Below are 23,423 nucleotides of genomic sequence, written 5' to 3' on the forward strand. Positions count from 1 at the left end.
TATGCGACCGGCTGAATGCGCGCGCAGCCAGCCGACGGGGCGGAGAGGAGGAGGAGAGCTCCCCGCCCAGCGCTGGAAAAAGGTAAGTTTTACCCCTTTTCCCCTTTCCAGAGCCGGGCGGGAGGGGGACCCTGAGGGTGGGGGCACCCTCAGGGCACTCTAGTGCCAGGAAAACGAGTATGTTTTCCTGGCACTAGAGTGGTCCTTTAATGCATTACATGTTATTTTTACTATGCTTCTCCATGAACACTATTCCCAGGGCCTGGTCATTTCTCGTTCATTTGGCCAATAACTACAGTGTGCATCCATTAAAGGGACACTATAGGCGCCCAGACCACTTCAGCTCATTGAAGTGGTCTGGGTGCAGTGCCCCTGCCAGGTTAACCCAACAATTGTAATTATTGCAGTTATTCATAAAGAGCAATAATTAACTTGCAGGGTTAGCTCCACCTCTACTGGCTGTCTATTAGGCAGCCACTAGAGGGACTTCCAGATTGTAGGCGACTTTTGGTCGCTTTACTGACGCTGGACAACCTCACGCTCTGCATGAGGTCATCCAGGGACAGCTAAAACCCCATAGGATAGTATTGATTCAATGCTTTCCTATGGAGTAGTCCTAATGCAATTGAGGCACATTAGCCCTCCCTCTGGCTGACGTCGGTGGAGCGTGACCCAGCACTTAAGGACATTGGCAGATAAGTGAGAAAAGGTTTTTTTTTTAACTCTTTCAACGCTGCAGGTGGGGGGAGAGGAGGGAAGGGGCACTATAGAGTATTATAGTGCCAGAAATACAACTTTGTATTTATAGAACTATAGTTGTGTAGTAGTCTAGCTCTAACACTTGGCCATTCCCAAAATTCATGTTGCTTCCTCCCTACCAGCTTTTGAACACCATACTCTGTTTGTGCTTATTACCTATAAAGGGTACTTTCTGGTCGTTTGAGTGACAAATTCTTAAGAAGCTGACCATCACCCATCGATTATCTTTCTTATAACACATTTAGTGCTGCTTTTCTGTTTGCTGCTACAAACATTGCCTTATTATTGCGCCTCTGTAAGTGGTGCCTACACACTATTCACAAAATTCCAGGAATGTTTCCCATAATTGCAGTTCAGCTATTTTCAGGGCTTTTCTGTGAAAGCCATCGTTTACATTGCTGCCTAAGTCCACCTGTAGTTGCTGTCACTCAGACACTAGAGGAACTTACTGGGATTGAACTTGATCCCCATAGAGATACATTAAATCAAAGCAGCTCTAAGACAAGATGCTGGTTGGTGGAGCATTAGACCCCCAATGTTTAGGCGAAGCATTAGACTCCCAATGGTGGAGCATTAGACTCCCAATGATTTTAGGTGAAGCTGCAGCAAGGAGACCAGTGCAACAGAGGATTTAATGTAAGTAAATAGCCCTTTTTAATGCAAGTGGGGGCAATAATCTAAATAGTGACTAGAGCGATGTAACGTTGGGAATATAAACGTGTACCATTAACACGATAGTGTTCCTTTAAAACTTAAATTAAATAAAACAAGCATGATATCTTACATTTTATTTCTGTATCTTTTAGATTTCATCTGTGAAGCAAAACAGCGTCTTACAGTCCCTGGTGAGCAGGGGAGAGGAGGCTGAACGAGAATATGGTATGTCCACTCTCATTAGTGAGCACTGTGATTTTTTTTTTTTTTTTTCTTGCAGACACGTGTTGCAATTTGCACAGAAATCCCAGATAGAAAATCTCTTTAGGGTTCTTATAATTAGCCAGTATGCAAGGTGTTGAGAAAAATCAAAGTAGGATCAGCGCTAAAAAATACCACAAATATGGGGGTATATGGTAAATAGGCAGCACACCTATACACAGGGGAGTACCCTCTAACCCCTATAGATAGTTAGAAATAGAACAACAAAAAACAAAAGAAAGGGTGCGCCTTTAATACAGAAGATTATATATAAAATGAAAGCATAAAATAGTTACAGATAGAGTCCAGGATAATAGTCCACAAAAAATAAGGGAAATTCCTGTAGGGCAGCGGTAGTTCGTCTTAGGTGTAGGCTTGTATTTTCAGTATGCCATATGGGAAGAACAACAGAAAAAAAGAGGAAATCCAATGGTACAGTAGGTAGTTATATATGAATATATATAAAAAAAGTGTGTAAGTATTACTCACAATTTCCAGAGCTAAAATCCAGCTCTGGTATGAAGTGCGTGAAGTGGAATGATCCCCACTCAAGGATATATGGAGTAACCACTCAGTAGTCCAACGGTGGTTCCAGACGAAAATAGAGAAATAAAATATATAGTGCTCTCTGCTATTAATGGAGTATAGATTAAAAGGAAATATAAAATGTACTCACAATATTTTGAGCAGGCTTATACTGCTCGGTGTATAACGTTTGGGTGGTATAATCCCCACCTAAAGATTCTTTTGGCGTTTGTTAGGATGATGAAATCCAGAAAAAGTCAGGCTTGAGAATAAAATAATAAATAAAATAAAAGTAGAAAAGGAAAGTGGCAACTAAAATATTTAGGGCCAAAATTCCTTTATTATAACAATAAATAAAATATTTAAAACAATCTCTAGACGCGTTTCGCCTACAATAGGCTTCTTCAAGTAGAGTATAGTAAAAACATAAACCTGACTTACAATGCTTTATATAGGATACCTTAATTGTATTGGAATTCAAAAATTCCCGCCAAAATGACGTCATTATAACCTTAGTTTTAAAATACAAAACTAAGGTTATAATGACGTAATTTTGGCGGGAATTTTTGAATTCCAATACAATTAAGGTATCCTATATAAAGCATTGTAAGTCAGGTTTATGTTTTTACTATACTCTACTTGAAGAAGCCTATTGTAGGCGAAACGCGTCTAGAGATTGTTTTAAATATTTTATTTATTGTTATAATAAAGGAATTTTGGCCCTAAATATTTTAGTTGCCACTTTCCTTTTCTACTTTTATTTTATTTATTATTTTATTCTCAAGCCTGACTTTTTCTGGATTTCATCATCCTAACAAACGCCAAAAGAATCTTTAGGTGGGGATTATACCACCCAAACGTTATACACCGAGCAGTATAAGCCTGCTCAAAATATTGTGAGTACATTTTATATTTCCTTTTAATCTATACTCCATTAATAGCAGAGAGCACTATATATTTTATTTCTCTATTTTCGTCTGGAACCACCGTTGGACTACTGAGTGGTTACTCCATATATCCTTGAGTGGGGATCATTCCACTTCACGCACTTCATACCAGAGCTGGATTTTAGCTCTGGAAATTGTGAGTAATACTTACACACTTTTTTTTATATATATATTCATATATAACTACCTACTGTACCATTGGATTTCCTCTTTTTTTCTGTTGTTCTTCCCATATGGCATACTGAAAATACAAGCCTACACCTAAGACGAACTACCGCTGCCCTACAGGAATTTCCCTTATTTTTTGTGGACTATTATCCTGGACTCTATCTGTAACTATTTTATGCTTTCATTTTATATATAATCTTCTGTATTAAAGGTGCACCCTTTCTTTTGTTTTTAGTATGCAAGGTGTTGACCGTTTTTATCCAAGTAAAATCTAATTGCCATTTTGGAGTCAAGAAGAAATATTTTTCCTGTCTTTGAGACAGTAATGGGAGTTTCTTAAATTGAGGTTTTTGGGATCCTTCTTTTGGATCAATAGCTGTAGCAAATGTGTGAAAGGTTGATCTTGATGGACTTGGGTCTTTTCTTTTTTTTATCTTCACGACCACTAACTATGTAACCTTTAAATGAATGCACTAAGCCACAGGCATTTTGATTCTGTTGTGTTTTTTTTGTTTTTATTTTAAATGCTCGAGTGAAATTTTGTTTAGTTTTTTTTTTTTAAATTACCTGTGCTCTGCCTGGCATCCATGGCCCACTCCCTCTTCAGCCGCACTGATAATAGGTAAGCTATACTTCTACATTATCATGCAAAATTCCATCCAGTCATTAATTGGCCATCAAATGGCAGCAATTAGTGTATCCAAAGGCGGCAAGGCCTGAAGTTTCAGAAATTATATACAGTTTTGACTTGTTTCACTGTTATTTATAGCACCAGGCTATCTGGTATTTGACATTTAGTTTGTAATCTGTGAAGCGTTCTTTCAAGTACTGTATATGAGCTGTAGCAGTTAAAACTAAATTAAATCCTAGTCATATAATGTACTTAAAAATTGGGAGAAATGCATTAATCTATCTTGGGGAGATTCAACTTTAGCTTTACTAATTATGCTCAAATTATTTTCTAGGATGAAGCAAACCATTTTTCTCCCATTTGCCTTATTTATTCTTATTAACTTTCTGTTAACTTCCTTCAGCCATCACCATTATATCCTTTATACTGTAAGCACACAGGCTATCTAACTAAGCAATTTGTATAAAAGAGCTTCAATGGTTAGGTCTCTGCTTACGGTCAGGGCCCTCTCTACCTTTTATATTTGTCTGTGTATAGTGTACGTTCTCCCCTAATTGTACAGCGCTGCGGAATCTGTTGGCGTTTTATAAATGTCAGTAATAAATAAATAAACATCGTTATTCACTAAAGTTAATAGCCCTTTAAATAAGTTATACACTTAGGGTATCACAGTAGGCTTTTGTATGTGCAGTGCAGGCTATTGTAATATCACTGTTTGTCTATGGAGTTTGTTTTGCTGCCTGCTGGACTTTATACACCTGTTGGCAATGAATCTACACTTGTATTCACAGTAGCTCTGTATTTGCAGATAGCGAAGAATTGCTGAAAGCTGAACAGGAGTGGGAGGAGCTTGAAAACATACAAACAGGTTAGATGTTGGATATTTTAACCCCAATGCAGTCAAGAATGTATCTCAATTAGTGACTGTTTAAGAACAGGTCAGATCTTGGGCAACACAGTCACAAAGGCACCCAATATGTTAATGAAAAAGAATAAGCTAGCCCTCAATTGTTTTATTCCTGTTAATATGTGTGGGGGTTCTCCCGGACATCTGCTTTTTGCCTATGTATTGATAGATTAGGCCACCTCCACACAATCCTATGTAAAAAAAAATTATCCCCCCCAAAAATCTTTAGTTGAACTTCCATCTCCCTAATTCATGACAAATCTCACTAGGAAATTTAAAATTTAACTCTCTTTCTGATCACTTTATCACACACACGTGCGCAGACATATATAGATAAACGTACATTCTCCCACAAACACAGAACTGCATCCTCAGTCCTCTGAACACCAAATCCGCATATCAGCACAGTTTGAGTCTTTGCTCAGTGAATGCGTAAAACTGTTCAACTTTACATTATTTAAAAGAGATATTGCAAGCATTTTATATTATGTTCACATTTTAGTATTTGTTATTAAAACACGTTTTATGGTTTGTTTTAGGACTCTTTTGTGAAAAACCAGGTAGGAACTCAATCGGTAAAACCGGTATCCTTATATTGACCTTGGAGTGCAGTTTGATTATATAGTAACATGTATGTTTGGGGTTATATGTGTGGAAAGAGAAGAAATCTGATCTGAATATTAAAATAAGCTTTTAATGCTGTATTTCATTATATTAGAACAGTAGCAGGTAACTGTGGCTAATGGAAGAGTGGTGGAATATATATGGAGGTGTAGAAACAGCAGTGTATGCACTTGGTTAAGTAATACTAGACACTTGGCAGAGTAAATGAGGAGGGCATTACTTTTGGTGTGTTGTGTGGAAGTTTCTGATAGAAGGTTGGAGAGGCTGGAAGAAGGCACAGTGCAATGATTTCATGAGTTTGGTTACCTGCTTCATCTTGACTTCTGAAATTTGTTTTCCTGTAGATTTTCCTATGGTAAATCTTTTGAATTGACCACCATTTACCACTGTTTAGGGCTACTGAGTGATCTCCCTGGGCAAACACCATTAATCTCCTTTAACGAGGCGTTGCAATACTTCCAGACAGCAGATTTATCGGAATTTAGGGTATGTATTTAGGTACAGGCACTGTTAACACACCCAATTCAATGTTGATACCTTGGATTGCTTTATGTGATTCTCATTTCTAACCCATTTTGCCCTACTGTTACCTCTTTAAGTCTGTGCTTCTTTTAAATTACTAGATGTAGACAAACATTAAGGTGATATTATTCCATAATATCATTAGTAAAGAGACATGGGTCATATAAAATTCACCTTGGTAGCTTCTACAAGTAGAATGATAGTTTGTTTATATGGAGTAAACTTATGTACAACAAATACCTTCTTTCACCTTAATGGTACTAAAAGGGATTGTTTTATTATAAGCAAACATTTCTTTGATTTAATGTAAGAGGAAAAAACACTTCTTGCTGACAAATACCAGCTTCCACTGCTGAAATGTATTATTCAAAAATGGAGTTCCCACTGCTCTGCAGGATAAAATGAGGTTATATCTTGGACACAAATGAATGGTGCATTGGGATATGATGTGAATTGCATGGTCAACAGTAAAATAATCTCTCCCCCCCCCCCGATTCTCGTGCAAGCATTGTTTAGAATTATGTAAAGCCTGTTGTTATTAGACTCTGTAAACACTGTCTTTGCAATTATGAGTAGTACTTCATTATTCTCCAGCCTAACAACTCTAGGTTTTTGGAGGATGATGAGCAGATTACATTGACATTTACATATTTATTGGTTATTATCATTATTGGTTATTATTTATATAGCGCCAGCTTATTTCGCAGTGCTTTACAATAAGAGGGGAATTTACCAAATGAGACAACAACATGTAACAGGAACAATAGGTAGTTGTGGACCCTACTCAAACAAGCCTACATTCTAGAGGAGGTGGGGTATAAAAACACAATAGGAAGGGTATTGAGGGAGACCGCAAATAGACACAGTGGGAAAGTAGCAGAACTGGAGGTGAGAGTGGAGTGTGGCCCTATAGGAGAGAGCAAGAGGAAGGTTTGAGAGATAGAAGTTACTCTTGGAGGCCATAAGCATTTCTGAAAAGATGGGTTTTGAGGGACTTCTTAAAGGATTAAAGACTAGGGGAGAGTCTGACAGGGGTAAGCAGGCTGTTCCAAAGGAAAGGAGCAGCCCGTGAGAAGTCTTGCAGGCGTGAATTTACAGTAAGGGTGTGAGCAGCAGACAGGAGAAGGTCACCAGTAGAGCAGAGAGATCGAGAGGGGCATACCTATGAATCATTGAAGAAATGTAAGAGGGGCTAGAGTTGGTAAGGGCTTTATAGGTAAGGGTTTGTATTTTAAATTGAGACCTGTAGGGTACAGGAAGCCAGTGTAAGGATTGACAGAGGGGTGAGGTGTGAGAGGAGCGACAGGAGAGAAAGAACAGCCTGGCAGCAGCATTCATCACAGATTGTAGGGGGGCAGTATGGCTTCTGGGGCAACCAATTAGGAGGGAATTACAGTAATCCATGCGAGAGATTACTAGAGCATGAACAAGCTCCTTGGCAGCATCTTGCGTGTGAAAGGGGTGTATACAGGCAATGTTTTTAAGCTGGAATCGACAGGTTTTAGCACCAGACTGGACATGAGGCGCAAAGGTGAGGCCAGGATCAAAAATGACACCAAGACAGCGAGCTTGAAAGGATGGGGTCTCCTGCAGGGAGAGTGAAGGAGGAGGATCAGTGTTATGAGAAGGAAAAATAAGAAACTCCATTTTAAAGAGATTGAGTCTCAGACAAATAAGAGATGGAAGAGAGGCAATTGGTAAGACATTGTAGGACAGCAGGGGAGAGGTCAGGGGAGGAGAGGTAAATCTGGGTGTCGTCGACGTACAGGTGGTAGTGGAATCCATATGAATTAATGAGTTTGCCAAGAGAGGCAGTATAGAAAGAACAAAAGGAAACCAAGAAATATTTGAGATTGTAAACTTGTTTGGGCAGCACCCCCTTCACCTACTGTTCTCATATGTCAAAGGTGTTTTGTCTTGATTAATCTATGGTACAGCATTGCCGAATAAATTGGTGCTATACAAATCATTGTAATAGTACATCAGTCTGTGAAGCATTTTTGGATCATCGTAATCCTCATCATGACCTTGCTAACAGGTAAAGTCCATAGAGAAATGATTGGTCAAGGCCAGTGTGGAAGAATTTATTTTAAAAAAAAAAATAGGCACATTCCAAGATACAAAACAGCCCAGGTACCACCAATCCAGAGCGGCATCACCCATCCTCAAATCCACAGGCAGAGTTATTGGAGCATATAGTGCAAGTTTCTCAAACTTGAGAAAGTCTCTGTTGAAAGCTGAAATGTTGCACTGTATGCTTCAAAACATGTTGCTGTGGATTCAACTAATTTGTGCCCAGTCCATTTTTACTTTTTGCAAGTGTGAAATTATTTGATCTGCGCAAAGTGCAAGCCAGACTAGTAGCCCAGAATTTGTGCCCAATATTGGTATTATTGAGGTCACTACTTGGAAGCAAATCTCACTGATCTAATCTAACATCTAGTGGAAAGTCTTATCACACACTGGTTTTTAAACCATCACATTGTGACCAAGTTCCATATTAATGCATGTGATTGTTAAAAGGTTATGCCAAGCACCATGACCACTTCAGTGATTTAAAGTGGTGATGGTGCCAGACGTCTGTATGTGCAATGTTTTGCTAGGAAACACTGCACACAGTGAGTTTAATTGCTGCGGAAGATGTAACTTCACTTTTGGCAACGTCAGTGTAGCAAAATCATCCAGTACAGAACCTGAGGTCCAGGCTGGCTAATTCTGTGTACATTTCTATACACCGAATGTCATTCTTTTACTAAGCGTGATTATTATTATTTATAAAGCGCCAACAAGTTCCGTAGCGCTGTACAATGGGTGGACTAACAGACAAGTATTTTTAACCAGACAAGTTGGATGCACAGGAACAGAGGGATTGAGACCCCTGCTCAATGAGCTTACATGCTAGAGGGAGTGGGGTATAGTGACACAAAAGGTAAGGGTAGGGTGGAAAAGTTGGTTGCTAGAATAGTATTCATTGAGGGCTTAGTGTTTTGTTTTGATGACCGTTTGAGGAGAGGAATCATGGTGCGGGGAGGGAAAGCTGTTCACAGTTTAATTGATAAGAAGTACGTTTTCGAAGAATTTTTTTGAAGAAGTGGAGATTGGGTGAGAGTCTAACAGAGAGGGGAAGGGCGTTCCATAGGAACAGTGCAGCCTTAGAGAAGTCTTTAATATGAGCATCAGAGGTAGGAGTACGAACACAGGTTAGACTCCCACGCAGAGAGTAGGGGCCTAGACGGGACATATTTGTGTATCAGTGAGGATAAGTAGGTGGGAGCAGCATTGTGTAGAGATTTGTAAGCAAGTGTCAGGATCTTAAATTGAGCCCTATATCTTACGGGAAGCCAATGGAGAGACTGACAAAGGTGGAGGCGTGGGAGTTGCGGGCAGACAGGAAGATGAGCCTCGCCGCCGCATTCATTATAGACTGTAATGGGGCAAGTTGGGAACACATAAGACTTCTGAGAAGCGGATTACAGTAGTCAAGGCGAGAGAGGACAGCAGCATGTACAAGCACCTTTGCCGTATCAGGTATTTAAATAGGGTCGGATGCGCGCAATGTTTTTGAGATGGAAGTGGCAGGATTTGGCGATTGATGGTACATAAGGGCTGAAAGAGAGGTCGGAGTCAAAGAGAACACTTAGGCAGCGAGCCTTAGAGGTAGAGCAGATGGTAGCGCCATTGACTTGGAGGGCAAGGGAGTAGCAACACTTAAGGGAGGGAAGACCAGAAGTTCTGTTTTGGACAGGTTCAGTTTAAGGAAATGAGCAGCCATCCAATTCGAAATAGCAGAGAGGCAGTCAGAGACACAAGTCAAGAGGGGTGGTGAGAAATCAGTGTCAAAAGCAGCAGGACGGTCGAGGAGAATTAGGCTAGAGTAGTGGCCATGGGATTTAGCAGTGATAAGATCATTGTATACTTTGGTCCCAGCTGTTTCAACAGAGTGACGAGCGTGGAATCCAGATTGAAACGGGTCAAGCAGAGAGTTGTATTCAAGGAAGTCTGTCAATCTTGCAGACACAACTCGCTCAAGATGTAAGAACAAAAAGAGAAGGTGAGGGTTGCGCCAATAAGTCTTGTAGTGGTAAATATACCAATGAAAGCAGACCAATAGGTCTAGGTGATAATACAACAATGGTATGTCTCACACAAATAACATTGTAATCCTCAGGATAGGAATATTCGTATAAAATGTCTCACAATATAACAGGATAACAGGATAAAACAGGGGTTCCTCAGGAGTTTATCTATCCGGATGGTTAAAATATCCGTATATGTGAAGAGACAAGGAGAGACACGACAGACAACTCTGCTTCACTCCCACCTAATTTGGCTGCTATTTCCTGTCCTAATGTGTTTTATACCCCACCTCCTATAGACTGTAAGCTCGTTTCAGCAGGGCCCTCTTCAACCCTTTGTTCTGTAAGTTTTCTTGTAATTGTCCTATTTGTAGTTAAATCCCCCCTATAATTATATTGTAAAGTGCTACGGAATCTGTTGGCGCTATACAGGGAGTGCAGAATTATTAGGCAAGTTGTATTTTTGAGGATTAATTTTATTATTGAACAACAACCATGTTCTCAATGAACCCAAAAAACTCATTAATATCAAAGCTGAATATTTTTGGAAGTAGTTTTTAGTTTGTTTTTAGTTATAGCTATTTTAGGGGGATATCTGTGTGTGCAGGTGACTATTACTGTGCATAATTATTAGGCAACTTAACAAAAAACAAATATATACCCATTTCAATTATGTATTTTTACCAGTGAAACCAATATAACATCTCAACATTCACAAATATACATTTCTGACATTCAAAAACATAACAAAAACAAATCAGTGACCAATATAGCCACCTTTCTTTGCAAGGACACTCAAAAGCCTGCCATCCATGGATTCTGTCAGTGTTTTGATCTGTTCACCATCAACATTGCGTGCAGCAGCAACCACAGCCTCCCAGACACTGTTCAGAGAGGTGTACTGTTTTCCCTCCTTGTAAATCTCACATTTGATGATGGACCACAGGTTCTCAATGGGGTTCAGATCAGGTGAACAAGGAGGCCATGTCATTAGATTTTCTTCTTTTATACCCTTTCTTGCCAGCCACGCTGTGGAGTACTTGGACGCATGTGATGGAGCATTGTCCTGCATGAAAATCATGTTTTTCTTAAAGGATGCAGACTTCTTCCTGTACCACTGCTTGAAGAAGGTGTCTTCCAGAAACTGGGAGTTGAGCTTGACTCCATCCTCAACCCGAAAAGGCCCCACAAGCTCATCTTTGATGATACCAGCCCAAACCAGTACTCCACCTCCACCTTGCTGGCGTCTGAGTCGGACTGGAGCTCTCTGCCCTTTACCAATCCATCCATCTGGCCCATCAAGACTCACTCTCATTTCATCAGTCCATAAAACCTTAGAAAAATCAGTCTTGAGATATTTCTTGGCCCAGTCTTGACGTTTCAGCTTGTGTGTCTTGTTCAGTGGTGGTCGTCTTTCAGCCTTTCTTACCTTGGCCATGTCTCTGAGTATTGCACACCTTGTGCTTTCGGGCACTCCAGTGATGTTGCAGCTCTGAAATATGGCCAAACTGGTGGCAAGTGGCATCTTGGCAGCTGCACGCTTGACTTTTCTCAGTTCATGGGCAGTTATTTTGCGCCTTGGTTTCTCCACAAGCTTCTTGCGACCCTGTTGACTATTTTGAATGAAACGCTTGATTGTTCGATGATCACGCTTCAGAAGCTTTGCAATTTTAAGAGTGCTGCATCCCTCTGCAAGATATCTCACTATTTTTAACTTTTCTGAGCCTGTCAAGTCCTTCTTTTGACCCATTTTTCCAAAGGAAAGGAGGTTGCCTAATAATTATGCACACCTGATATAGGGTGTTGATGTCATTAGACCACACCCCTTCTCATTACAGAGATGCACATCACCTAATATGCTTAATTGGTAGTAGGCTTTCGAGCCTATACAGCTTGGAGTAAGACAACATGCATAAAGAGGATAATGTGGTCAAAATACTCATTTGCCTAATAATTCTGCACGCAGTGTATAAATCGCAATAATAATAATAGTAATATGTCAAAATCCAAGTGTAAAATTAATAAAAAGCAGGTAAATAACTCACATTTAAAAGAGCTTAAACCAGCTCTGGGGTGAAGGGCGTTAAGCGGTACCATCCCCGCTAAGGGATACAGTGGAGAGGTATTTTTGTATTTTGTGTTTTGTAATTTTTTTATTTTTATTTTTTTACTTTTACCCTTTTTTTTTCTTGCTGTTTTGATTTATTCTAATTTTTTTTTGTAACTTTTTTTTCCTCTTTTCATATATATATAATTTTTTTCTCTTGCTGGATATATTTACACTTTGTCCCCTTTGTTTTTTTTTTTCTTCTTTATTTTCTCCTTGCTGGTGTTATTTAAAACGTTTTCCCTCCTTTTTTTCCCCTCACTTGTTGTTTCTATTCCCCTCCTTGTGGGTGCTGCTGCTGAGCTAATTAGGGGGAGTGCTTCTTAATTTCCACCTGTGTAGGCTTTGTATTGCCAATATAAACCCACTACTGACTACCAGAGCTTGCTCATTGGAGTTTGCTTGAAAGTAGGCTATTTCAAGTAGTCTCTTTTAAGTAGGAGTTAAAACAGGAGTTGAAACTACAAGGGAGTTTAAACCAAGAAGGTAAATATTGTTTTTGCTCACTTGTGTTATTTGGTAACTGGGGATGAGTGCTAGCAAGATTACAAGTTTTACTTAGTGCACATCCTGCTGCATGTATGCATGCCTGGATAAATCTGTCCAGGGTCCATACCTCTGTGGTGGGTGTGAGCGAGTGGCTTTTCTGGAAGCTCGGATTGGAGATCTGTGAGGCAAATTGCAACACTGAGGGAGATTGACAATCTTGAGAGGAGTCTGCTGCTCACTGAGCAGAGTTTAGTGGGTGCAGGTAGTGGAGTGGGAGGAGATGAGACAGTTGGAGAACCGGCACATAGCTGGGTAACAGTGGGGCGAGGAAGCAGAGGGGGAGGGAAGAGGAAAGGTTTAGCTAGTCCTGATCTAGTGCAGCCTAACAGATTTGCCCGTTTGAGTGAAGATGTTGGGAGCATCAGCTCAGGAGTAGCTGTACTGCAGGAAGCTGTTCCTTCTAACAGCCATGGGAACAGCCCCTCTAGTACGGGTGGGGTTGAGAGGGTAAGGAAGTCTAGACAGGTTGTGGTGGTAGGGGACTCTATTATTAAGAGAGTAGATAGGGTAATCTGCCAATCTAATCGACTCAACGGGACTGTTTGCTGTCTCCCGGGTGCTCGGGTCCGGCATGTTGCCGACAGAGTGGAGGGATTATTGGGAGGGGCTGGGAATGACCCAGCTGTCATGGTCCATATTGGTACCAATGACAAAGTCAGAGTAAAATGGAAGGCCCTAAAGGGTGAGTTCAGGGATCTAGGAAGTAAGCTAAAGAAAAGGACCTCCAAGGTAATATTTTCAGAAATATTACCTGTGCCGCGCGCTACAGCAGAAAGGCAGCGGGAGATTAGAGAGGTTAATGCGTGGCTGAAGTCTTGGTGCAGGAAAGAGGGTTTGGGTTTTTTAGAGCACTGGGCCGATTTTGCGCTTGGGTACAACCTGTATAGTCGTGATGGATTGCACCTAAACTGAAGAGGGTCTGCTGTGCTGGGGGATAGGATGGCTAGAAGGTTGGAGGAGATTTTAAACTAGTAGTAGGGAGGGAGGGTCAAAGCAATCTAGAAAATGGAGATAGGATAGAAAGGAGATGGGCTTTAGCTCAGAACAAAGGGGGTGGAGATGGGGGGAGGGGAAAGCTCAGAACAGAGGAGGTATGTAATATTGATAATTCACAAAAAGTACAAATTACATATTAAATGTATTCTTACTAATGCAAGGAGCCTATATAACAAAATGGGGGAACTAAAGGCAATAGCATACACTAAACAATACAATATAATAGGCATAACAGAAACATGGTGGGATGAGACACATGACTGGGCAGTTAACTTAAATGGGTACACATTATTTAGGAAGGATAGGAAAAACAAGAAGGGTGGTGGGATATGTTTGTATGTCAGCCATGAGTTAAAGTCAAATCTTAGGCATGTGGAGTGTGACGAGGAAAATGTGGAAGCTTTATGGGTAGATATCTGCTTGGGGCAAACAAAGGGAAATACGTTATTGGTTGGGATATGTTATAAACCACCAAATGTAAATATTAATGAGGAAGAACTGCTGTTAGAGCAAATGGGTAAAGCTGCAAATCGGGGTAACACGTTAATTATTGGAGATTTTAATTACCCGGACCTAAATTGGGATAGAGGGACTAGAACTTCAGCTAGGGGAATCCGGTTTTCGAATGTGTTAAATGACACCTTTATGTCACAACTGGTACAAGCACCAACTAGAAAGGATGCTTGTCTGGATCTCATTATAACAAACAATGTTAATCTTTTAATCAACATTCAAGTAGGGGAGCATTTGGGAAATAGTGATCACAATATGGTAACTTTTGAAATAAACTCAAAAAAGCAAAAGCATGTGGGGTATATTAAAACGTATAATTTTAAAAAAGCCAATTTTAATAAGATTAGGGCAGCTCTACAACATATCGACTGGCATAAACTCCTTAGTGATAAAAACACTGAGGAAAAATGGAAACTATTCAAACAAATATTAGAAAGGTACATTTCACAGTATGTATCATTGGGTAATAAATGTAAAAGAAACAAATTAAAACCAATGTGGCTTAGTAGAGAAGTAAAACAAGAGATTCAAAATAAGAAAAGGGCTTTTAAAGCATTTAAATCGGACAAATCAGAGGCATCCTATATAGGATATAAGGAAGCCAATAATACTTGCAAAAAGGCAATTAAAGTGGCTAAACTAGAAAATGATAGCCAAAGAATGCAAAACCAACCCCAAAATTTTTTTCAAGTACATTAATTCTAAAAAAACAAAAAATGAAAGTGTAGGTACACTGAAAACAGAGATGGGTCTATTAGTCAATGAAGACCAGGAAAAGGCAGACATTTTAAATAACTATTTTCTTCAGTATATATTAATGAGGATCCTATGGTAAGAGATATGCAAATGATTGCTGCAACAAACTTGCAGATAACTTGTGATTGGATAACTCGAGACAAGGTGCTACAGCTGTTAAAGAAAATTAATGTAAATAAAGCTCCGGGGCCTGACGGTATCCACCCACGAGTACTTAAGGAGCTAAGTGGGGAAATAAGTGAACCTCTGTATTTAATTTTTCAAGATTCTTTTGTTTCAGGTATTGTACCGGAGGATTGGAGGAAGGCAGATGTTGTTCCTATATTTAAAAAGGGTTCAAAATCCTTGCCTGGAAATTATAGACCTGTGAGCTTAACTTCTGTGACCGGGAAATTATTTGAACGGCTATTAAGGGATAATATTCAGGAATTCATTGGGAAGAACTGTGTTATTAGCAATAATCAGCATGGTTTTATGAAACATAGGTCATGTCAAACTAACCTAATTGCATTCTACGAAGAAGTAAGTAAAAATATAGATCAGGGTGTTGCAGTGGATGTGATCTACTTGGATTTTGCCAAGGCATTTAATACGGTTCCTCACAATAGGTTAGTCTTCAAACTAAAAGAAATTGGTCTAGATGACTATTCTTGTTCTTGGGTAGAACATTGGCTTAAGGATAGAGTACAACGAGTTGTCATAAATGGTAAATTTTCAAGCTGGACAAAAGTGGTAAGTGGTGTCCCTCAGGGTTCTGTTTTGGGACCGCTTCTATTTAACATATTTATAAATGATCTTGAAATGGGCATTGAAAGCCATGTATCAGTGTTTGCAGATGACACAAAACTTTGTAAAGTAATAAAATGTGAGCAGGATATTGCCTTGCTGCAGAGGGATTTGGATAGATTGGGGGACTGGGCACTAAAATGGCAGATGACATTTTTTTTTTAAATTCTTTATTTTGTTGTGCGTGGCTTTTTCAAACAATTATGTGCCGCCATGTCAGGTGGTGACAGGCTTTTGTATTATTTGTTTAGAGAGGTAGTTACATGGCATATAGGTAAAAGGCACATTTTTCAATAAGGAACAACAGGAAATTTTAACAGTTAGGTTAGTCACAGTGAGGTTAGTTTAGCGTTGTGTGATGTTTGGCTATGTATTCTGTGTGATTCGTTGCAGTCTACTATGGGACTAGCTGGACTTGGTAGGGTATACGTGCCGGGCAGGCGTGGTGGCTTAACAGCCTTACGGTGGCTTGCATCCGTGGTGTGTTTGGATGGTCATATGTGTTCAGGCTTCAATGCTTGTATCTGTCATGCTATGAGTATATTAAGCCTGTTGCGTAGGCATTGTGTGCATCTCTGATGTTTTGGGCCTTGGGTTGTGCTGTCATTGGGGGTGTCTCGCCTTGTTCTGCCTCAGCATTGAGGTTGGTTACCCCTAATCGCGGGGGGGGGGGGGATGGCTTTATGTTTGTGGGGCTTAAGTTCGCATTCGGGCATCGTCGGTGCTGTCCGGTCTTTGTGATAGTCTAGGTCTGGGTACCTGAGTGTCTGTCTGTGAATTAGTTAGGTCGGAAGAGAGAAGAAACAATAAATCATAATGAAAGGCATTATAAACATAAAACATTAAACATGATGTTAACTTCTGTCGGTTTCTCCTTCGCTGGGGTGAGGGTAGTGTGGGAAATAGTCCGACATGGTCCAACCTTGGGTTTCGCCAGTGGCAGATGAAATTTGACGTAGAAAAATGCAAAGTTATGCACTTCGGGGTTAAGAATGCACAAGCAATTTACACCCTAAATGTGTCAGGGTACCTGAGGTCTCTACCTCCGAGAGAGGTAGAGACTTAGTCGTTCATCCATCCGGACGGCCTGATTTCCCTCTTTCTCGCGGTCCATCCGGTCATGCAAAGCCGGCCGCGAGGGAGTGACTCCCTTTTATAGCATGACGCCCGGAAGTCGACGTCAGGACGTCAACCCGGAACGACCTGTCACTCAATTGGTTCAGGACCAATCAGGACTCGTCGGAGGTGTGTCTACTTATCTGAACAGGGCATTTAACCGTGCTTCTTTCATTAGCTCATTGCCCTGTCGTGGTTCTAGCTTGTTCTAGTCACTCAGTGCTCGTGTTTTCTAGTTATCCCTTTTGGTTTTGACCCGGCTTGTTTGCTCTTCTCTGCTTATCTCTGTTACCCTTGATTCGGCTTGTCTACCGCTTACCTGTCTTCTGTTATCCTCGACCTCGGCTTGTCTTTGACCATTCTCTACTGTACTACTTACGTTAGTCCGGCCATTCTAAGGTCCGGTATACGTATCTGGCTACTGTTTGTTCTCTGCGTGTTGGATCCCTGTCCCGATCCTGACAAAATGGTAGTGAACTAGGGATAACCACACACGAGAAGGATTTGGGAATTGTTATAAACAACAAATTAGGTAGTTCAATCTGCCGTTGCTAAGGCCAGTAAGGTTTTGTCATGTATAAATAGGGGCATAAATTCTCGAGATGGAAATATAATTTTGCCTCTTTATGAATCGCTGGTAAGACCAGACCTTGAATATGCTGTGCAATTTTGGGCACCTGTTCTAAAGAAAGATATCATGGCACTAGAAAAAGTGCAGAGACGAGCTACAAAATTGATACAAGGAATGGAGCATTTTAGTTATGAAGAAAGGTTAAAAAATTTAAATCTCTTCAGTTTGGAAAAACGGCGCCTGAGAGGGGATATGATAACATTATACAAATATATTCGGGGCCAGTACAAACCATTATCTGGAAATCTATTCATAAACAGGGCTATACATAGGACACGAGGTCACACATTTAGGCTTGAAGAAAGGAGATTTCATCTAAGGCAAAGAAAAGTTTTTTTTTTTTACAAGAGCAATAAGGATATGGAATTCTTTGCCTGAAGAAGTGGTTTTGTCAGAGTCTATACAGATGTTTAAACTGCAATTGGATACATACTTGCAAAAACATAACATACAGGGATATAATTTCTAATTAGTGGGGTAATAGCTGCTTGATCCAAGGAGACATCTGACTGCTATTTTGGGGTCAAGAAATAATTTTTTCCTAGTTTGTTGCAAAATTGGAAGTGCTTCAGACTGGGTTTTTTGCCTTCTTTTGGATCAACAGCAAAAGTATATGTGAGAAAGGCTGAACTTGATGGACGCAAGTCTCTTTTCAGCTATTATTATTATTATTATTATTTTATTATTTATATAGCGCCAACAAATTCCGTAGCGCTGTACAATGGGTGGACTAACAGACACATAATTGAGATCAGACTACTGGACGTACAGGAACAGAGGGGGTTGAGGGCCCTGCTCAATGAGCTTACATGCTAGAGATGTAACTATGTCCTTCAATCTGGATATCCAAAGCTCTGAGATATATATAAAAGAAAACCGTACCGCATTTTGTAAAAAATGCAGTATAAAATATATAAAATATTACTCACAAGTATAGAGCAGAAGATACTGCTCTATTGTAGTAGCGTTGGTGGAATGATCCCCACTTGGGATTTCTTTGAGTACAGGATACGTAAAAATGCCAGCGATAAAAAAAGTTAAAAAAAAATTAAGGAGGGTGCATATAAATCACAATATAAAGAGAATTGGTATAACTAAAAGTAACCAAAAAACTTTAATTGTTAAGATGCTCAAGTAAAAACCAGTAAACTGTTTCGCCAAGACAGGGCTTCATCATTGTGAGACTTTTTATACAAATATTCCTATCCTGAGGATTACACTGTTATTTGTGTGAGACATACCATTGTTGTATTATCACCTAGACCTATTGGTCTGCTTTCATTGGTATATTTACCACTACAAGACTTATTGGCGCAACCCTCACCTTCTCTTTTTGTTCTTACATCTTGCTTTTAAGGTTTTAAGAGGGATTCCCTTTTTTGGGTTGCTGCCTCTTTATTTGTGTAAAAACAAATATTCAATCCCCCTTTCCTGTTACCTTGCAGTGAGGGTGGAATGTTGATCTTTGATGTTCCAGTGTGCTGGGAATCTAGTCTGCAACCTTCACCAGGTGCAGACTATGAGTAACTGTCTCCTTTGCTCAGGCATTTACAGTGTCAAGGCTTCAATCCGCAGCAACGCACTGATTGGTCAGAGCTTTGAAGACAGCTACTTATGGTCTGCAGCCAATAGAAGTGCAGGGCAGAGGTATCAGACTGCCTGCCATGCATTACAGGGGGGCAGACTAAGTATGTCACATATTACTGTGATACCCAATTACAGACAGACAGTCACACACACACACTCAGTTGCAGGCATACAGTCCCACACACACTCACACTTACAAGCAGACTGTCACACACACTCAGTTACAGGTACACAGTCACACAGACAGGCAGACAGCTACACACAGTTACAAGTAGACAGTCACACACGCTCAGTTAAAGGCAGACAGTCAGTCACACACACACACACACACACACACACACAGGCAGACAGTCAGTCACACACACACACACACTTACCATTATGGGCTGGCAGGGAAGAATGGAGGCAGTGCAGTTCCTGTATTCTTCATGCTTCCCCCATCCTGTGCATCAGTTATTACCAGGGGCTTCTGGTAGGTTGTAGCCCCACCTCCGCTGGCATATTAGCCCCGCCTCTTCCTCTCATTAAGCACCACCCCCGCCACTCGGTAAGCCCCGCCCCTGCTACCTTGCTATTTTTTCATATACCGTGGTGGAAAATAGTGAAGTCCTCTACTGGGTACCTACTTTAGCTCCCCCTGCACAGCTGTCACCCGGCCATGTGTGAGCTGTGTCGGCCGCATGGCACCCTGTGTCACCCATGCTAGAGATGTAACTATGTCCTTCAATCTGGATATCCAAAGCTCTGAGATATATATAAAAGAAAACCGTACCGCATTTTGTAAAAAATGCAGTATAAAATATATAAAATATTACTCACAAGTATAGAGCAGAAGATACTGCTCTATTGTAGTAGCGTTGGTGGAATGATCCCCACTTGGGATTTCTTTGAGTACAGGATACGTAAAAATGCCAGCGATAAAAAAAGTTAAAAAAAAATTAAGGAGGGTGCATATAAATCACAATATAAAGAGAATTGGTATAACTAAAAGTAACCAAAAAACTTTAATTGTTAAGATGCTCAAGTAAAAACCAGTAAACTGTTTCGCCAAGACAGGGCTTCATCATTGTGAGACTTTTTATACAAATATTCCTATCCTGAGGATTACACTGTTATTTGTGTGAGACATACCATTGTTGTATTATCACCTAGACCTATTGGTCTGCTTTCATTGGTATATTTACCACTACAAGACTTATTGGCGCAACCCTCACCTTCTCTTTTTGTTCTTACATCTTGCTTTTAAGGTTTTAAGAGGGATTCCCTTTTTTGGGTTGCTGCCTCTTTATTTGTGTAAAAACAAATATTCAATCCCCCTTTCCTGTTACCTTGCAGTGAGGGTGGAATGTTGATCTTTGATGTTCCAGTGTGCTGGGAATCTAGTCTGCAACCTTCACCAGGTGCAGACTATGAGTAACTGTCTCCTTTGCTCAGGCATTTACAGTGTCAAGGCTTCAATCCGCAGCAACGCACTGATTGGTCAGAGCTTTGAAGACAGCTACTTATGGTCTGCAGCCAATAGAAGTGCAGGGCAGAGGTATCAGACTGCCTGCCATGCATTACAGGGGGGCAGACTAAGTATGTCACATATTACTGTGATACCCAATTACAGACAGACAGTCACACACACACACTCAGTTGCAGGCATACAGTCCCACACACACTCACACTTACAAGCAGACTGTCACACACACTCAGTTACAGGTACACAGTCACACAGACAGGCAGACAGCTACACACAGTTACAAGTAGACAGTCACACACGCTCAGTTAAAGGCAGACAGTCAGTCACACACACACACACACACACACACACACAGGCAGACAGTCAGTCACACACACACACACACTTACCATTATGGGCTGGCAGGGAAGAATGGAGGCAGTGCAGTTCCTGTATTCTTCATGCTTCCCCCATCCTGTGCATCAGTTATTACCAGGGGCTTCTGGTAGGTTGTAGCCCCACCTCCGCTGGCATATTAGCCCCGCCTCTTCCTCTCATTAAGCACCACCCCCGCCACTCGGTAAGCCCCGCCCCTGCTACCTTGCTATTTTTTCATATACCGTGGTGGAAAATAGTGAAGTCCTCTACTGGGTACCTACTTTAGCTCCCCCTGCACAGCTGTCACCCGGCCATGTGTGAGCTGTGTCGGCCGCATGGCACCCTGTGCGGCCACACAGCTCGCACACCCCTAAGGCCGGCCCTGCACCCAGGTAAAAGGGCAAACCATTGCTAAAATATTTGCCACTTTACCAGAATATGGAGCCGGGCTATCCTCCTATCATAACCACTGTAGCAGGCTATTGTGGTTATAATGCTTGGAATAACCCTTTAAATTAGTTGTTTTTTCATACATTTGGCCTTGTAACCTTGTAATGTTCATAAACTATGATGTACTGTGCTATTTTTATATTGTGAGTAATCTTGGGAAGGTCTGTTCATTCTCACCTTTTGAGGCAAAATGTTTTTTATTTCATGAGTCCCTTTCATGCATACATGAGTTCTGTTTCTGCAATGTGTCCCCAGTTCTCTGGATTGATCCCTTGTGAACTGATATTTCCAGCAAGTTTTGGGTGTGTTCATCCCCAAAATATTGAAAACTATTTTTTTTGCTAAGGATTGTAAAACGGTTTGACACAAAACGTTTTACTGTACGAGCTGAAATTCATGTTCTTCGCACACTGCCTTTAAGACCGTGTTGACACATTGACTTATCTGTGGCCTTTAGACTATCTTCAGACTCTGTGGTATAGTGTACTTTCTTGTTTTAATAGGTTTGAAAAAGCACAACTACAAATAGGTTGTTCAGATCTATGGCATAAGAAGTGAAAAAGTGAGATAAGCATATCTTGCTCTGTGATCCATCACAATGGTTTGGTGTTTGTGTCTGTGGCCTAGTTGTTGGTAGCACATTGTTGGTAATTGTTGCTCTTAGGAAAGTGAAATGGGGGGAGTGAAGAAATAGTTTCACATAAACATATTTTTTTAATTTATTTTTACCTCTTCGTGTCAGACTTCATTTCCAGGTGTCCTTACCTTGGCCCCTAGTACATACAGCATTGTTTGATGCAATGACATGCTATCGTGGGTAACTACCTACAGGCACCATGAATGTCTGAGACAACTGAACATCCTGTATGTAAAACTCTGAAATCTGAAAGATCAGGTGTTGGAGATACCCTGCAGAAAGGACTATATGATGTTATGATTATTTCTCTGACACTTAAGCTTTCCCTTACTTTTTTCAACTCTTGTCCTCAGACAAGGATTCAACCCACAGTTCGGCGTTCTGGATTCTCTGCAATTTCACATTTTCTTTTTGGACCCCCAAGGCTTAACCGAGAACTTCATGCGGAGCGTGATTTGGTGCTGGCAATAGCACAGTGTGAGTAATATGCAGTGATTACAGGACTAATAAAATATGAAGGGCTTTTGGGTATTGGTGGTAGAGATGCGTATTATACAGTACTCCTGGTGTCTCTACTCAGGTCCCCTGGACAGTGGTCAGCAAGTTCACATCAGAGTCCTACAGACCATTTACAAAAGGCTGACTGGAGCCCGGTTTGACTGCCCTCTGTATGGATCACATTGGGAGCAACTGGGATTCCAAGGTGAGTTGTAATATAGGAAAGGTTCTTTAGACAATGCATTGACCATTTGGTGTTCCTTAAAATGCAGTACCTCTTCTCTCTTTTTACATATTCTCTATTCCTGTATGATGCATATTTGACGGCTGATCTTTCCAGCTGTTCTCCTTGATTACACAGCTGTAAATACTTGTTCTGTTTTGCTTGTGCTAGGCTGTTTTTCATTATGCCATCTTACATTCTCCATTTCTGCAGGTCTAGATCCTGGAACAGATTTAAGAGCAGCTGGACTCCTGGGTCTAATGCACCCACTGTACATGGTAATGGAACCCAGAACCTTACCCCTCGCACATGATATTTACCGTTTGTCACAGCATCACACACAGGTTCGTTTTCACACACCACGTCCATAGATATGCATGCTTGTATCTATATACCAGTGGCTTGGCTTATTTTATATATGTGTGTCCTATTCCTCCTGTCTGGCAATTTAAACTGTTAGGATAGCTGGTACTAAAAGCCTAATGATCCATATTGAAATCTAGCACTTTAGTAATCATCGCTATGTATTCCTCATGCTATAGTGGTATGCTAACTATTAAGATTATCCATGCCCTGGCAATCCTGATAATCTGACAGTCCAATGCCTCCTTACAGGGAAGGACTGGGAGCCTAGTACCCATGCATAGCAAATCATCACACTGCACCAATCCTTATAGA

General features: G+C 40.7%; 1 protein-coding gene across 2 annotated transcripts in view; it reads left to right on the plus strand.

Moving 5' to 3' along the window:
* The window catches only part of ELMOD3 (ELMO domain containing 3), a 45,539-nt gene that overhangs the window by 16,482 nt on the left and 5,634 nt on the right, over window positions 1-23,423 (plus strand). For both annotated transcript variants that reach the window (XM_063448528.1, XM_063448527.1), the window contains exons 4-10: window positions 1,566-1,638; window positions 4,754-4,813; window positions 5,392-5,412; window positions 5,871-5,962; window positions 22,378-22,501; window positions 22,605-22,727; window positions 22,959-23,089. In XM_063448528.1, coding sequence (XP_063304598.1) covers window positions 1,566-1,638; window positions 4,754-4,813; window positions 5,392-5,412; window positions 5,871-5,962; window positions 22,378-22,501; window positions 22,605-22,727; window positions 22,959-23,089 — 624 coding nt within the window. The remainder of the gene's footprint in view (window positions 1-1,565; window positions 1,639-4,753; window positions 4,814-5,391; window positions 5,413-5,870; window positions 5,963-22,377; window positions 22,502-22,604; window positions 22,728-22,958; window positions 23,090-23,423) is intronic.

This window comes from Pelobates fuscus, chromosome 3 (genome assembly GCF_036172605.1).
Source record: "Pelobates fuscus isolate aPelFus1 chromosome 3, aPelFus1.pri, whole genome shotgun sequence".
In the NCBI taxonomy this organism is placed as follows: Eukaryota; Metazoa; Chordata; class Amphibia; order Anura; family Pelobatidae; genus Pelobates; species Pelobates fuscus.